This window comes from Podarcis raffonei, chromosome 10, assembly GCF_027172205.1.
Source record: "Podarcis raffonei isolate rPodRaf1 chromosome 10, rPodRaf1.pri, whole genome shotgun sequence".
Taxonomy (NCBI): Eukaryota; Metazoa; Chordata; class Lepidosauria; order Squamata; family Lacertidae; genus Podarcis; species Podarcis raffonei.
In genome coordinates, this window is record NC_070611.1 from 16,367,252 (window position 1) to 16,385,496 (window position 18,245).

General features: G+C 42.1%; 1 protein-coding gene across 1 annotated transcript; it reads left to right on the forward strand.

Moving 5' to 3' along the window:
• The first annotated feature begins 1,736 nt into the window (after positions 1-1,736).
• Positions 1,737-18,198, forward strand: SELENOO (selenoprotein O). The gene is made up of 9 exons (XM_053406310.1): positions 1,737-2,327; positions 8,405-8,608; positions 9,233-9,413; positions 9,776-9,906; positions 10,610-10,890; positions 11,079-11,229; positions 15,306-15,491; positions 15,910-16,066; positions 16,359-18,198. The coding sequence occupies exons 1-9, from the start codon at positions 1,786-1,788 to the stop codon at positions 16,554-16,556; spliced, it is 2,031 nt and encodes a 676-aa protein (XP_053262285.1). The 5' UTR covers positions 1,737-1,785; the 3' UTR covers positions 16,557-18,198.
• Positions 18,199-18,245: the final 47 nt, after the last annotated feature.

Below are 18,245 nucleotides of genomic sequence, written 5' to 3' on the forward strand. Positions count from 1 at the left end.
GTATCACCAAATCTAGTTAAGATTTCATATTTTAATTCGGTTCCTGCCTCATGTGAAAAAGAAGTAAATCCCTTTCAGTTCCAAGGGGTTTACTACCAAGTAAGTGGGAACCCAACTGCAGCATTAGCTGTGTTGGTGGTTTTTAAGCATTAAAACAAAAGGTATGAAAAGGCAATGCTACTGAAAGGTGTATTCTGTGCCATGTTTTTTGCTGGGGGGGGGTTCAAAATCATAAACTGCACTCTCCCACATTTAAGCTGCTGGAACGTGTGCAGAGGAGGGCAACAAAGGTGATCAAGGGTCTGGAAACCAAGCCTTATGAAGAACAGTTGAAGGAGCTGGGTATGTTTAGCCTGGAAAAGAGGAGATATGATAGCCATTGTCAAGTATCTCTAGGGCTGTCCCATGGAAGAGGGGAACAAGCTTGTTTTCTCCAGCCAATGGCTTCAAGAAAGGAGATTCAGACTAAACATCAGGAAGCACTTTCTGACGATAAGAACTCTTCTTTGACAGTGAAATGGGAGGTTGTGGACTCTCCTTCCTCGGAGGTTTTTAAGCAGAAGTTGGATGGCCATCTGTCATGGATGTCTGTAGCTGACCTCCTTTGTAATGTTTTATTTTGAAATCTTTTAAGATAATATTTTAGTTTTCTGTTATGTTGCTTTGATTGTATACTCTGTATTTGACTTTCTTCAGATTGTTTTATTTTGGTTTTATTGATTTAATATGCTGTAAACTGCTTTGAGGTTTTTCTTAAAAATATAAAGTGGTATTTTATTGTTTAGTTGTGTCCGACTCTTCATGAGAGCACACCAGGCACCAGTCTTCTACTGCCTCCCGCAGTTTGGTCAAACTCATGCTGGTAGCTTTGAGAACACTGTCCAACCATCTCGTCCTCTGTCATCCCCTTCTCCTTGTGCCCTCAATCTTTCCCAACATCAGGGTCTTTTCCAGGGAGTCTTCTCTTCTCGTGAGGTGGCCAAAGTATTGGAGCCTCAGCTTCAGGATCTGTCCTTCCAGTGAGCACTCAGGGCTGATTTCCTTCACAATGGAGAGGTTTGATCTTCTTGCAGTCCAGCACCATAATTCAAAAGCATCAATTCTTTGGCGATTAGCCTTCTTTATGGTCCAACTTTCACTTCCATACATCACAACTGGGAAAACCATAGCTTTAACTATACGGACCTTTGTTGGTCCAAACCCACTGCAATGCAGAAATCTCAACTGAAGCATGCATGCATGCATTTATTTATTATTTATTTATTTAAATAAATTAAGTACGTAAGTGGTATAGAAATTAAAATAAATAAATAAATGCTGAGATTTCTGCATTGCAGTGGGTTTGGGCCAGATGAGCCGGGGGTCCCTCCCAATTCTATGAAATTAAAACATACAGGAACTGGCAGACCTATCATAAGCCACACGATATTATGGATCGATTTTAGCAGAGCGAGCCCCCCTTCCCCCCCCCCGCACCCTTAGAAATACTTCTGTTCGAATAACGGTTCCCACGGTGCTGAGGCAGCTGCCCCTGCGCGACGGCGTCACTCCCAAGCGGAGGCGAAAGGCGATTAATATCTCTCCCCCTCGTCCCATTGGCCGGTTCCTTGGAGCCCCCTCCCTGATTGGGTGGAGATCAGCAGGCTCGCGCCCAGGGGCGAGCTGGGATAGGCCAGAGAGCGGGTGGGCGGTTATAGGCGGGACTCGGAAGGCGGTTATGGGCGGGACCGACGTTACGAGCGCCCTCCCTGGCGGACGGTGGCCGAAAAGGCCGGAGAAAAGCGAATGGCAACGGCGCTGCTGCGTAGTAACAGCAGGCGCCTCAGCCGTTTGTTGCCGGTGCCTGTTTCTCGCCCTTTCGGCAGCATGGAGGCCGCGGCTGCTGCTTCTCCCTCAGGCCCGACCGCCGAGGCTGGTCGGTGGCTGGGGGCGCTTCGTTTCGACAACCGGGCGCTGCGGGCCCTGCCTCTGGACCCGAGCGAGGAGAACGTGCCCCGGCCCGTGTCGGGCGCCTGCTTCTCGCGGGTGCGGCCTACCCCGGTGCGCGGCCCTCGCCTGGTGGCCGCGTCCGCGCCGGCGCTGGAGCTGCTGGGCCTGAGGGAGCCTCGCGCGGCCGACGAGGAAGCCGAGGCGGCGCTCTACTTCAGCGGGAACCGGCTGCCTCCCGGCGCGGAGCCCGCCGCCCACTGCTACTGCGGCCACCAGTTCGGCAGCTTCGCCGGGCAGCTGGGCGACGGCGCGGCCGTCTACCTGGGCGAGGTGCTGAACCTGCGCGGCGAGCGCTGGGAGATCCAGCTCAAGGGAGCCGGCCTCACCCCTTTCTCCCGGTAAACCGCGACGGCGCACGCCCAGCGACACACGCGTTGTTCTCGGGAGAGGGGAGTGGCAGAGACCGGCTCCCTTCTCTTAATTCAGGAAGGGCCGGATTTACGTATACAGTGGTACCTCGGGTTAAGTACTTAATTTGTTCCGGAGGTCCGTACTTAACCTGAAACTGTTCTTAACCTGAAGCACCACTTTAGCTAATGGGGCCTCCTGCTGCCGCCGCGCCGCCGGAGCCCGATTTCTGTTCTTATCCTGAAGCACTATTTCTGAGTTAGCGGAGTGTGTAACCTGAAGCGTATGTAACCTGAAGCGTATGTAGCCCGAGGTACCACTGTACGCTAAACAAGCTATAGCTTAGGGCCCCACTCTCTTGGGGGCCCCCCAAAAATTGAAATGTATTTCACTATTAATATAATTCTTCAGAATTGTATTTCAGTTCAACAATTACTTTGATAAAATACATATTTTGTTATGTGCAAATGGCTTTAGATACCTATTAAAGATAAAGGGATCCCTGACCATTAGGTCCAGTTGTGATCGACTCTGGGGTTGCGACACTCATTCATTCATTCATTCATTTCATTTATTACGGCCATAGGCCCATACAGGTAAAAACAACACATAAGTGACAGCTTATGCCGTAGGGGAAAAAAAACAAAAACAAAAAACAGTCGCTAAAACACCACTATAACAATAAAATACTATAAGATGGAAAGGCATACTACGCCTTAATTAGCTTGTAGTGCTCCTTGTCGTCGCTTTTGGGAAAGGACAGCGACCAGGAATCTAGCCACCTTCAGGGTCGTGTGGGTATCCTTGTCCTGCAAGATTTGGGCAAGGTGGAATTTTGGTGGGGTACCCTCTAGTTTCTGAATGATTGGTCCCAGCAAATTTGCCCGTGGCACATTGAACAAGGGGCAAAAGAACATAATGTGCTGGAGCGACTCCGGTGTCACCTTATCACATTCGCACACGGCGGGGGCTTGGCCCTTTGAGAATCTATGTCTCAGGACATTGGAGGGGGAAACGTTAAACCTCGCTTTTGTGAAGGCCAGTCTATGGGCAACAGTCGAAAGGGAGGAGAGGTATGATGGGACGCAGTAAGTTAAAGTGATACCAATGTTCTGGGGCGAGCAAACACCTCCCCCCAGCATATAATTTCGCTGTAAGTCGATGTCATCCAGTCTTTGGCGGATGTCACTGCTTTTGAGCAGTGATTTGGTCTAGTTTTAGGGAATCTGAGGGAGAGATTCCATAACTCAGGAGTTTGGCATGAATTCTACTAGTCCAAAGGCTAGAGAATTCATCTCGCCATAAGCATTGGACAAGGTAATGGTTTGGTAATCTATGCCACAGTGATAACCAGTAATTGAAGACTTGCTTCCACAGACAAGTTTCTAAGGATACGATCTTCAATTCTAGTCGCATGGCTGCGTTGCTTACGCACAGGGGGAGCATTAGGAGCCGACGTAGGAATTGGCTTTGCAGAGTCTCGAGGGGAGCAAGATCTGACATCACGGCCCAGAGCGGGGCAGCATAAGCAAGCACGGCAACCACTTTTGCCTTGAACACCTTTAGGGCCGAGGGAACATGCAAAGCTCCGTCTGAAAAGAAGAATCGGAGGAGCGCATATGACAAGGTTTTGGCCTTGTTAAGTAGGTGTTGAATTTGAGCTTTCCACCCCAAATTGTATTGAAAAATAACTCCTAGGTATTGAAATTTTAGGACTTGCTCTATTTTTGCTCCACCAAGCTTCCATTTGTATAATCTCCGGCTTCTGGAGAAAATCAGAATCTTGGACTTAGCATGGTTGATGGTTAATTGATTGAGTTGACAATACGTGGCAAAGATCTTCAGAGCTCTGGTTAGTCCAACACGTGTATAAGATAGAATTACCGCGTCGTCCGCATATAAGAGGAGTGGACAGCGGTAATCCGCTAGTCTAGGCGCGTGTATACTTGGAGATGAGTTAACTAGGGGTGCTCGCATGTCACTGATGAATAGGTTGAATAGGCAGGGAGCCAATATGCATCCTTGGCGCACTCCCTTGTTTATTGGTATCGAATTTGTGAGGTCGCCCGCAGGAGTGAGTCTCACTCTGGCAAGGGTACCTTCGTGGAGCTGGCTTATGAGCCATAAGAGTCTTCTATCAATGCCCTGTTTCGCAAGTTTCTCCCAAAGAATATTTCTAGGAACGCTATCAAAGGCTGCCTTTAGATCTAAGAAGGCGGCACAGAGGTAGCCCCGGGGAGGGGAGGAGTACTTCCGTGCCAGGTGATAAAGAACTATCGCATGATCGATTGTAGAGCGTTTAGTTCTGAACCCTGCTTGTTCATGACCAATCTGGTTAGTCTCGTCTACCCATCGCAATAATTTAGTCAGCAAAAAGCTGGCATAAATTTTCCCTATGATCGAAAGGAGGCTGATGTTACGGTAGTTTTCCGGCTCCGTTGGAGAACCTTTTTTATGAATTGGTACTATTATGGCCTCCTTCCATATTTTGGGGATGAGACCGGAAGCATTGATTGCATCGAAGGTTTTGGCCAAGATGCCGGCCCACCATTTTGGGTGTAGTTTGATGGCTTCAGCAGGGATCAGGTCGGGCCCAGGGGCCTTGCCCGGTTTCAGCTGAGCTATTAACTTGGCTATTTCGTCAGGATCGGTGGGAGGCCAAATAGGTAGGTGGGTAAACAGGTGCATCAGATGGTCGGAGGGAGCATCTGCCTGTGAGAAGCATCTCTTCAGGAACAGTTCCCATGTCGGTGCAGAGATGACTGCCCTTGGGGAATTTCTCCCCCTTCTGTTAATCAAAGACCAGAATTCCCTGGATCTGTGTGGTTTTGAAGCAGTGATCAAAGCCTGCCAACGATTATGTTGCCACTCACGCTTGGCAATTTTCTGCGTGCATTTGTAAACTTGCTTGGCATGTACATAGCTAGCTGGCAGAGTAGATGCATTGGAGGTCTTGTATACATTATATATAGCACGGAGGCGCTGTCTTGCTTGTTTGCACTGAGAATTATACCAGGGGGCACCGTAAGTATACTCGTTTCGATTTAAATTTTGGGTGGTAACCTGAAGAAGGACGTAAGATCAGTCATATGATGGTGGAAGCGCTTCAACACTATGCTATGCTCGTCTGAGGCAGGGCCTATGTTGGGATGGGGCCCGAGGATTTCTTTTTGAAAGAATTCCAGGTACCTTTGGGCCTGTGTCTCCGACCATTTGATTCCTCTTACTTGGAGAGATTCGTTGGTTACTATCTGAGTCGGATGTCTATGAGCCTCCAGCTGCCAGTTCAAGGAAAGCTTAGCAACAAGGGGAAGACACTCATCTTTCTTGGCTGAGGGAGCCGGTGTACAGCTTCTGGGTCATGTGGCCAGCATGACTAAGCCGCTTCTGGTGAACCAGAGCAGCACACGGAAAAGCTGTTTACCTTCCTGCAGGAGCGGTACCTATTTATCTACTTGCACTTTGACGCGCTTTCGAATTGCTAAGTTGGTAGGAGCAGGGACCGAGCAACGGGAGCTTAGCCCGTCGCGGGGATTGGAACTGCCGACCTTCTGATCAGCAAGTCCTAGGCTCTGTGGTTTAACCCACAACGGTTATAGCATATATTCAAGACAAAAAACAGTGACAATTTGTTGTTGACAAAGGACTGCTGGACATATAAAGGGCCCCATTACCTTCAGTAGTTTAGGGCCTCATCAAACCTAAATCCGGCCCTGAGAAGGTCATAGCGCACCATACAGTCAGCAGGCCTTTGTGTTGGGCAGTGTGATTAAAAAATACAAAAAACGCAGTTTGGTTTAGTCGGGCTTATTCTTGAGTCAGTGTGTTGGGTCGGGCCTGTTAATGTCCTTGGATGTGAGCGGAGGTTTGGGCAGGCCCTCGCCCTGAAATCAAGTAAATAAATAAAAATATTCTAGTTCAGAATTGTCCAGGCTACTCCTGGAAGCGAGAGATTACAGCACTGGTTCCAGAATTTCATGCAGCTAAAATAAAATGATAAATAAATAAAACTACTCAAAAGTTAAAAATGTAGAAAGGTTTTCGACAGGTTTTTCTGAGCACTTGAGGTCAAAAGAAAGTAATTTAAAACAAACTTCTTGTTGGGAAGTTTCATTCCAGATCTGCTAGACAGAGCCAGACGGGATGATGGCCCTGCCCCACCTAACATAAATGCTGGCTACCTGCCGCTCCTAACGTAAATCCTGCCTACGCCCATGTCACTGGCTCATGCAGCCTTTTGTTTTCTCCCTTCCTTGACAACTTGAATCAAGGTTCCGATCCGTATCTCGTCTTTATTAAAATCACAGAATTGTAGGAGTTGGAAGAAACCCCGAGGATCATCTAGTCCACCCCCCTGCAATGCAGGAATCTTTTGCACAACGTGACCTTGAGATTAAGATTCTCATGCTCTACTAACTGAGCTGTTAGTTAGCTATTGTCAAGGATGCATAGCATACCATGAATAACAAAGTATGAGCAGAATTCATGACCCCGCCCCAGTTGCTAAAGGCTGGTTCATGTCCACTTGGTGCTGCATCATTTAGCAGTCTGCAGAAGAACATGTGAAAAGTTTCCCCTAAATAAAGTACAGTTAGTCCGCAACATACACACATTTAACTTGTACCCATTCAGCTTTATGTGCATTGGAAAAAAATTGTTTAAAAATGTGGGGCAGGGTTTTGTGTGGGAAGACTGGCAATCTCTCAAGCCATTGCACCCAATGTGTTTGTTTATACACTATGTGATTTTGGCTTTAAGTGTGATCCACTGATGACTTACTTGAGCTCTCATAAAATATCTGTATTGAGATGATAACATGACTTGGTACGTGCAGACACACTAAGTCAGAGTTTCCCAAACTTGGATCTCCTACTGTTTTGGGACTACAATTCCCTTCATCCCTGACCACTCATTAGGGATGATGGGAGTTGTAGTCCAAAAACAGCTGGAGACCAGGTTTGGGAAACCCTGCACTAAGGCTATAATCTTATACACACTTCACTGAGAGTAAGTAATTGGGACTTTTGAGTAGACATGTCTAGAATTGAGCTATAAAGTGAGCAGACGTACCGGTAGTTTACTCCCTGCTTCATTTTTTACTACAGAGCAAGTATACAGTGGTGCCTCGCAAGACGAAATTAATTCGTTCCGCAAGTTTTTTCTTCTTGCGAGTTTTTCGTCTTGCGAAGCACGGTTTCCCATAGGAATGCATTGAAAATCAATCAATGCGTTCCTAGGGAAACCGCCTTCAGACCAGGTCCGGGGACAGTCTGTCCCCCGACCTCTTCTGAAGGCTGGGGGGGGCAAGGACTTCTCCGCTGTCCCGGGGCGATCTGAAAATGCTGGCGGGCGGCAGCGAACGCTTCGCTGCGCCTGCCAGCATTTTAAAAGCTCCCGGGACAGCGGAGACTTCTCCACTGTCCCGGGGCGATCTGAAAATGCTGGCGGGCGGCAGCGAAGGCTGCGCTGCCGCCCGCCAGCATTTTCAGATCGCCCGGGACAGCGGAGAACTCTCCGCTGTCCCGGGAAGGCAGGTGGGGGGAGCAAAGACTTTTGCCCCCCGCCGGCCTTCAGAAGAGGTCCAGGACCTCTTCTCAAGGCCGGCGGTGGGCCAAAGTCTTTGCTCCCCCCCGCCTGCCTTCAAAAGCCATCGGGATAGCGGAGAAACGCGTTGCACTTCTCCGCTATCCCGGGAAGGCAGGCGGGGGGGAGCAAAGACTTTTGCCCCCCGCCGGCCTTCAGAAGAGGTCCAGGACCTCTTCTCAAGGCCGGCGGAGATTTCCCTATGGGCTTTCTTCTTGCGAAGCAAGCCCATAGGGAAATTCGTTTTGCGAAGCACCTCCAAAACGGAAAACTCTTTCGTCTTGCGAGTTTTTCGTTTTGCGAGGCGTTCGTCTTGCGGGGCACCACTGTACTTCGTTCTTCTGAAATAAAATGCAGTTTAAAGGCCTAATTATTGATACTGAGTGAATTTGACCATTCTCATCTGTAAATTATGCTTTTAAAATATTTTGGAGATTTTTTTTAAAAAAAACCTTATTCTAGTATCTTATTAATTTAATTTCAGACAAGCAGATGGTCGTAAAGTTCTGCGATCCAGCATAAGAGAATTCCTGTGCAGCGAAGCAATGTTTCACCTAGGAATACCTACAACCAGAGCTGGAACATGCGTAACATCTGATTCAGAAGTTATTCGGGACATTTTTTACGATGGAAATCCAAAAAAAGAAAGGTGCACAATTGTCCTGAGAATAGCACCCACGTTTATTAGGTAAATATCCTGCTTTGGGTTTTATATTAAAACAGGTATTATATACAGTTTGGATGTGTTATAGATAAACTGTCTATAATATAGACATTTCAGGTACCTGTGACTTTTGCCTACTAAAATTGTAAATATTGATTGCTAATATTTGGATCTAAAGACTAAAATATTGGACTTCGACAAGTGGTTTGGCGTCCAATACCGAGTTGCAATTGCAGCCCTAGTATTATGTAAATAAAAATAAGAAGTCATTCTCCAAATGCTTGTTTGGGGCAGCGGTGAGCTCTATATCTCATAGAATTGTAGAAATAAATTGGAAGGGATCCCAAGGATCATCTAGTCCAGCCCCCTGCAATGGCAATTCCATCCTTGAAACACAATTCAGTCACTTGTCTCTAATAGCCAAGAAAGCTATGAGGTTTCAAAATACTTATAAAGCACATCTTTCAGAATTGGGGCTTACTAATTAAATATTCTGTTTCTCTAGTAAAACTATACCATAGCATTTCCTGTTGTTGCAGTACATGGAGCTAAATAGCAGTTTATTTACTTTTTGTTATTTTAAAATATATAAAAATAAACTCTACGGGGGGGTGATACAGCTCAATAACTGACAATCCTTTTATTTAGGTTTGGATCATTTGAAATTTTTAAAGCTACTGATGAATATACAGGACGTAAAGGCCCCAGTGTTGATAGAAATGATATTCGAATACAAATGCTTGATTATGTAATCAGCACTTTCTACCCAGAGATTCTACAAGCACACTCAGACAATAATGTCCAGAGGAATGCTGCTTTCTTTCGGGAGGTAATAATTAATTCTTACTATTTTTATAAAAAAAATATGTTTGCATTCCACTCCTTGGAAAGCTATTCTTTTCCAAATTACATGGTCTGAAGTGGGTTGATTTTTCACCCTTTGATACTCATTGACATCCTGTTAACATAGACAAGACAATTTTCATTCACACAGGGTTGGCAAATATTAGTCTTTTATTCTCCATAGGAACCCTTAAGGATCTGTGGAGAATGGCATACATGGATGGAAAATGTTCAACACACATTTGCAACTGCCTATTTTTTAAATATTACCATACTTAAAATGCAGTGTGTATGCAAGTATAAAGTTCATAGATGAAAAGAAACTGAAAATCAGGTTGTATTTTTAAGGTAACAAGGCGGACAGCAAGGATGGTTGCCGAATGGCAGTGTGTTGGATTTTGTCATGGTGTGCTCAATACGGATAATATGAGTATTGTTGGACTTACAATTGACTATGGACCCTTTGGATTTATGGACAGGTCAGTGTATCTCAGTAACTTCAAAACATAGATTTGTTATATTGACCGGATCAAATGGCACCAGGATCTCTTTTTATTGCTTTCATTTTTGAAAAATTATTTCTAGTGAACTGTGGAAGAAATTTAAATGTATGGTAATATGTTTTCAGGTGAACTGGCAAAACCCTTGTACTCAGTCATACTTGTTAGTCTTAATGGAATTAATCCAGGATAATTTTGCTGTATATTGCAGCAGCGGTGTGATCAACCTTGTTAGATCTATAGGTGTTGAAGGTTTATATTGGTTACCTTGTAGTTTCTCCTTGTTCAGTAATTTACTAACTTGAGTAAGATTAAACTAGGGAAGAGGGAAACAAAGTATTTGTTTGACATGGTGATACACAATAATTCTTAAAGATGTAGAGTTGTATCCAATTGGTGTGCACTGTCAGAAGGCTGTTTGATTTAGCAGAGCTTCCCACCAGCAAAATGGGGATTGAGGCACTTTTCAGCAGTTGCCTGTCCCCCCTGAGGCTTCCCACATCCCCCCCCCCCAAAAAAAACTGCTGTAGTGGGCTGAGGGGGAACCCTTTGGGAAATTCTGTGGGAGACTACAAGGGGAGGAGGAAGCAGTCTGCATTGTATTTGTACATTATCTAGTTACTGCAATATTACTATTCATTCATATAAACTAAATATTAAACCAAATACTCCTGTTTTGCAGATACGATCCTGAACATATTTGCAATGGATCTGATAACGCCGGGCGCTATGCTTATAATAAGCAACCAGAGATTTGTAAGTGGAACCTAGGCAAGCTTGCTGAAGCCTTAGTCCCAGAACTTCCATTGGAAATCAGTATACCCATCCTGGAAGAAGAATATGAAGCAGAATTTGAGAGGCATTATTTGCAAACAATGAGAAAAAAGCTAGGATTAATTCAGCTCCAGTTGGATGATGATAATAAATTGGTTTCTGATTTATTGGAAACTATGCGGGTCACAGGTTAGTGTGCATTGTATATTAATATTTAAAATAACAAATTATAATTCATGTGATGTTCCGCATAAAACAATTCAAATCATCTACATTAATACTCTGAAATTAAAGACATAATGCCAATACATGATAAAACAGTTTGAACTGAATTATAGAAACAGCTAAATAAAGTTCCCATTAAATCTGTTTCATAGGTGCAGATTTTACAAATACTTTCCGCTTGCTGAGCTCTTTCCCAGCAGATTCTGATCCTTTAAACCTGGAAGAGTTCTTAGATAAGATTTCAAAGCAGTGTGCATCCTTGGAAGAACTGAAAGTTGCATACAAGCCTCAAATGGACCCCAGGTATACTGAGCTGTGATATTGTGCAAAGTTCCTGTGTGTTTTAGGATTAGAGGAAATAATAGATTGACAGGTTATATGTTTGACAGGTTGCATGTGGATAGTAACAGATATTTATTTTTTGTTCTCTGCAAGTTTCTAGTTCCAGATTAATGTGCTAGTAGTTCTAATCTGGAAAACTGGAGATTTGTATTTCAACTTCTGGATGCATTTTTTAGTTAAGTGACAGGCATGCTTTTAATATGTTTTGGGTATGTTGAGTTCTATGCCATAGTGTACTTCAGTCTAAAAACTAAAAAAAACCCAACAGGATGAAAGAATGCTTTTTGAGAATCAGACTGCAGGCAATTAAATGCTGGAAATTGATTGTATTTGTTGGGTATCATCCTATTATATTACATTTGAGATCTAGGAATACAGCACTGATGTGTAGCTGCAATATTTGGATCTAAAATGGCCACTAATTTAGCTTTTGTCATGTTCCTGTTTTCTTTTTACTTTTTAATGAATATTTCCATAACGTTAAATAATAGTATAAAATACAGCAATACAATACCAAGCACTCATGTAGTTCCTTTCAATCTGTTGCATATTTCATTGTTCATTTTCCTGTTTTCAGACACAGGCAACTTTTTACATTTGGAGTTTAAGGGAAACGGTTTCTCTTTCCCTGTTCTCATTATGGTTTTTGCTCATGGTCCTTCTGTCAAGAACTAACATCAATAATGGTTGCTTTAGTAATATGCACATATGGAAGTTTATGGGGCATGCAAAACATTCCATGTATAATTAGATTTTTTAAAACTTACTTTACAAACAGAATATAGGAACCTATCAATAGTTTTAAAGTGTTCAGTACACACAATCTGCCTGAACAAAGCTGTTGGTGATCTTGTTACTATGAAACAATTTAGCAGTAGCAAGTTTGTACTAGGAGACAGATCTATTGAAACAAAATCTCTGAAGTCCATGTTGTTTGTACCATGGGATGTGTTCACTCCTGATTATGGTGCACTCACAATGTTTCTAGGCTGGGTTTTCAATGTTCATCCAACATTATCCAGATTGCACTTGAATCCTATACTTTGTTATAAAATACAGTGGTACCTCGAGTTAAGTACTTCATTCGTTCCGGAGGTCCGTTCTTAACCTGAAACTGTTCTTAACCTGAAGCACCACTTTAGCTAATGGGGCCTCCTGCTGCCGCCGCGCCGCCAAAGCCCGATTTCCGTTCTTATCCTGAAGCAAAGTTCTTAACCTGAAGCACTATTTCTGGGTTAGCGGAGTCTGTAACCTGAAGCGTATGTAACCTGAAGCATATGTAACCCGAGGTACCACTGTACTATTGTTTGATGCATGATTTCTCAAGCCAGCTTCACACCAGTTGGAGTCTTGAAGCCTTTCCTAATTCATATACAGGCAAGGTATTTCACTGTTTTCTACGAACGATATCATAACATTGGTATTATGAGGAGTTCCAATAGTGCAGGGGTGCCCAAACTTTTTTCAAAGAGGGCCAGATTTGATGAAGTGAATATGCGTGAGGGCCAGCCGAAATTGTTGAGCTTTTCTTAGGATTTAGGATTTCCCCCCAGGACATATAGTGCCACGGGGGCCAGATTAAATCGACCAGCGGCCCATATTAGGCCCCTGAGACAGACTTTGGAAATGCCTGCAGTAGTGCATGGTGATTTACTGATTACATAGTGGAGGGCATTTCTGGTGTTGCATTTCCATGAGTTTCTCCGATTCTTTTTCCGAATGGGCTGACTCAACATAGAGAAGCCACCAATTCCTAAACAATTAAGACAAAGTTGTAATCTGACAAAACCTGCTTTATTAGCTGCATTTTTTAATGTCTATATTTTGCCAGTAATGAGAGGGATGTTTTGCACCACTCTTCAGAAAAGTGAAGAATTTTTCATTTTTTTCATTCATTATATTTGTATACCGCTTTTCTACCCCCCTCCCAAAAAAATGGTGATCAAAGCAGCTTCCAACATAGAAACAGGGATGCATTTCAAACAAACACTGCAAATACAATTTCATAAAAACATAGCAAAACATGGCAACAATTTCATCAGAATATAGCAAAACGAAAACATAATAACATACAAAAATAACACATTTCAGTACTATATATATAAAATACAAGATTATATAAACAACGTAACAGCAGCATCCAGTAGCAAAAATAACAAGGGAGCTTCACAGTTCCACCATAGTCCTAGAAACCCCCTCACATGATGTTGCTCTCGTGCAGCTGCTCTCCTCCTGGAAACAGCCTTCCCATGAAGCACTCCAAAGGCACGTGTTGTTGTTCAGTCTGATATTTATGCATCTAGCAAGTCTCCAAAGGTTGCTACTGCTTCATTGTTGCTTCTGTGTTGCATTGTATTGGTGCCTCTCCACCATTAATTAAGGTTGCGTTAGTGCCAAGTAGAAATAAGGGACAATCAACATTTCAAATTGGTGTGTCTGGTGTTAGGCTTTGTGTCCTGAATTCTGTTCATTTTTACTAGGACAATGGTGTGTTGCATCACTGAGTTCCACCTGTTACCCAGTTAAGAATATTACTGTCCTTTTAACTGCAATGATCTGAATGTCAAGGCATTGTTCGCCATTGTGTTACAGAACCTGATGCTATCGTCATTCATTCTTTTTGCAAAGCCTTGTTTTGACAAACACTTTTAATGGTTGTTGTCTTAAGATCTTAGTACGTAGAAGTGAGTTCAGAACAACTAACATGACTAAAAGTTTGTTTCCATTTGTCCTGCGGAGTAGCTGGAGTGAAATCGGAGACTCTTTGCTGTATGTCCCACCTTCTCATAGTTTGTGGTGATGCCAGTGATACTTGCTGTTTTGCCAACAGCATTTCAACCATATTTGACTGTCAGGATCCAATTTACACTGAGATTTCTTGACTAGAAAATTACCCTTTCTGATGTCCTCTTTAATTTCATCCAGTACCTGGCAAATGTCACAGGTATATGGTTCTCCAGCATGAAAAGTAATATGATAAAATAATAAGTAGTAATAAATGATGCATAAGTAATATGATAAAAAGAAGGGTGACATTGCTTGGAAAGAATTGAGACATTAAGTTCCTCCTTGTGCTTGTTCATATATGCCCACCATAACAGAAAAATTAAAAAGATATTGTCTGTTATGAAAGAATGTATTGTCCTGGATCACTAGCTAGATATGAGATTAAACTGTTCACATCACCACATGCAACTATTTTAGCCTTTAATCTGTGTTGTTTTTTTAAATTTAAAAATGCAGTAAAATGACTACATACAAATTCAATACAGCAGACAATACAGCACAAAGCAATACATAGTATAACTTTTAGTCTTTAATCGTCAAGTTAAATGAAGTTCCACAACTAGAACATTACTGTCAACGTATTTTAGAATGTGTACTTGTTCACCCTCACACCTCTGGCATACCATTTGCCTAATATCACCTGTTTTGCAGAACTAATACCCAACGTACCACTTGGTTCCTTACAAGCATCAGTATCCCTGAAGACTTGCATGTGTTGTGGTTATTGTCATACATAGCCCACCCATCCAAGCTGTCAATAAATCTTGGTATTTGAGAGCAGCTCACTTATTATTAAATTTGCACTACAGTGAGAACCATATAAACTAGCCATCAAAAATAGCATTGAGCTGAAAGTTAAAGGATAATATGTGGGGGAGTTCACGTTTTAAAAAACATTTTCTATTGCTTTCTATTAATTAGCTTTTAATTGATTTCCAGCATTATTCTCTTTGTTGACTGCTTTACTGTTTCATTCATAGTGGAAACATGCTGCCCTTGTGCATGTTTAGCGATTTCAGGCTGTAAAGACAGAAATATACCGTGGCATTCAGCAGAGTTGCGCAGCTGAAATGTATAGCAAAACATGTCTGCTAATTTTTTTTCAAAATTCCCCTTAGAAGTCAAATATTTTGTCTGTACCCTTATAATTCATAATTTAAGGAATTTTATGTTTTTAAGCATAACTAGCACATAACTCATAGTAACTAATTTCTGATAGTCTTCCATTTCCCCTCTTCCCTTTTTTCTAGACAGCTTTCAATGATGCTGATGTTAGCCCAGTCTAACCCACAACTTTTTGCCTTAATTGGGACAAAATCTAACATAAATAAAGAACTGGAACGCATAGAGCAATTTTCTAAGCTACAGCAGTTATCAGCATCTGAACTGGTTAGTAGAAATAAAGGACACTGGAAAGATTGGCTTCAGAACTACAGGTGAGACTAATGGTTATGTACCAAATATATTTCTATTTCTGTATTTTTCTATATGCTATTAATACATATGTGCATAAATGTTTGTTGTAAAGAATTTGGCTATGAGTTCATGGAAGCACCTTAAGGCTTTCATATTGCAGCATTTGCTATCAGAATATATTCCAAATAAGATCTTTAAAATTGTCTTCTTGAAATGAATTGTTTGTATTGGTTGTATAGCATACAATGCTCAAATAAGTTTTCAGGATGAACTCTCAGCATTGTGCTCTGGATGTCCTATCAGAGTGCCTTTTTAGACCTGTCCTCTTAAATGATTCTTCGTTGTATGTTCCTGAGTCTCAGGATTGTGACAGAAGCAGTGTGTTTGTTAGTTTGTTTAAAACTCACCCATTATGCGAAGCTTTCTGTGTCCTTTCAGAGTTCGGCTAGAAAAAGAAATGGAGCAATTTGGCAATTCTGATAACTGGAGTGCTGAGCATGTGAAAATTATGAACTCAAATAACCCAAAATACATATTGAGAAATTACATTGCTCAAAATGCTATAGAAGCAGCAGAAAATGGAGACTTCATGGAGGTAAGCAGTATTGCTAAATCAGGCATCCCCAAACTCGGCCCTCCAGATGTTTTTGGGACTACAACTCCCATCATCCCTAGCTAACAGGACAAGTGGTCAGGGATGATGGGAGTTGTAGTCCCAAAACATCTGGAGGGCCGGGTTTGGGGATGCCTGAGCTAAACGTTGCAAAATAAATATTGAGAGGTATTCACCAGATATGGAATCCCCAAACTTTGGCTTCCCCTGGGGACAAAAATAATAAAAATACAGTTGAGGTTTGGCGGTAATAATTGTACTCCTCCTTTTCCAGGTAAGGAACGTTTTGAGGCTCCTAGAAAAGCCATATGAAGAAGACTTGGAATGCTACAATGAGGCAACTGAGGGTCCTGAAGTAGAAGAAGTGGGGGCTGCCGCTGCTGAGTGTAGTTCAGCATCCAGGAGAAGAGTTCCCTATAGCAGTAAACCTCCACTCTGGGCTTCTGAGCTCTGTGTTACATGATCTTCCTAACTGCCTTGTTTGTATTTTCCACAAAGGGATAGTGATCTTCCCAAGTGGAGAGTGCATCAAGGTGTATAGAAGTGCTATTAATTCTCAAACAGATGGGTCGGATGTCTTCACAGTCTCACTTGAGCCATATTCATTTTACAACTTGTGACCATCACAACTGTCCACGCACACTGCTGAAAGACAGACCAAAGTTTTATCTTTTATTCATCGCAAAGTGCAGTTATATTTTTTCCGCCCTGATCTGTGAACATCCAAGTGAAATCTGTGTTTGTGAAGACAAAAATAGCAATCCAGATGCTGGAATTATTTTTGTCTGAAAATGAACTAATAGTACTTCCTGGCAATATATTTGTAACATTTTTTATTATTATGCAGGGATATCTCTCAATGGGGAGTGGGTTTAAGCTCATCATTGCTTATTCTAAGCTATGTTTCATTTAATAGTTCATTTATTGTGAACCTTTGTGTTTAAATCAAGTTTTTAGAGAAATTATTTTTGGGTCGTAGGGAAAAGATGATGGTGTATATTTAAAAAAATGGAATGAAGAAGAAAACTAGTTTCAGTGTAAATGATTTACATATAGTGGCCTGATTTCAGTTAGGGCCATAACCATACTAAAGCATATGGTTCAAGACTCTATTCTGGGTCTTAATGCAATCCCACAAAAAGAGGCTCCACGCTGACAGCACCAATTGTTGGAATAGTGGGGAAACGACTCCCCTCTGCCTCCTGTAGGTGTTCAGCATTGACAGTAGAGAGCATGAGTCAACAGGTTAATTTTTGCCAAAATGTATAATGTATAAATTGCTTTGTATTTGAACAATGCCTTCAAATGATGTATGCTTTCACTCTTGCATCTCAGATAACCTATTTATTTCCTATGTAAACAACTTTGCTACCTCATGGAAAGTCTTCCGTTCTCGCGCTTTTTGCCTTTTGTGGCAATTGAGTTATATTTTAACTTTAGCTTATTTCAGCTTCAGCGAAACAGCTGCATGAAAACATGGCTGTTCTTCAGAGGTGTGTTAAAAGAGGTTATGCTCCAATACATCCTGATGGCTGTGACTGTAGTCCCAAGGACTGTTCTTTACAGTTAGTATCCCTTTAAAATCAGTAGGAATGTACTGGAGTGTCAACGCACCTCTCACATATCGTGATCTTTCTGCCTTATAATGTAAACGTAGACTAGCAGTTGGAAAATAAAAATACGTTGATGTGAGTTATTGATAAATGGCAGACACAGGAAATTTTGCAGACAACTGCTATACTTTTCTTGCTTTTAATTTAAAGTTCTGTACACACAAATGAATGAATAGGGCTATTATTAATTGGTCTTGCTGTTAGCAGATCTTAACTGTGGCTTCTGAGGGTCTTATGTAGAGTTTTAAATTAAAAAAACAGTGCTCAGGTCAGCTGTTGTGAATGGAATACCTATTGCACACAATCAAAATTACTTACTTTTTATGCAGTTTTAGCAATAAAAACATGCCACATGAATGTTTTTATGATACTTTTAAGTATTGCACTCTATACCTTTTGAAGAATGTTGTGGACATTTCCTCATTCTGCAAATAATAGGAAAAATCTGAAATCTATTACGCTGAGCTGTGTTAATTGAAAATAAATTATTTTGACCATTAATTTGTTTGTACTGTGTTATTTTTAGACTAATTAAGAAATCTGAGAAA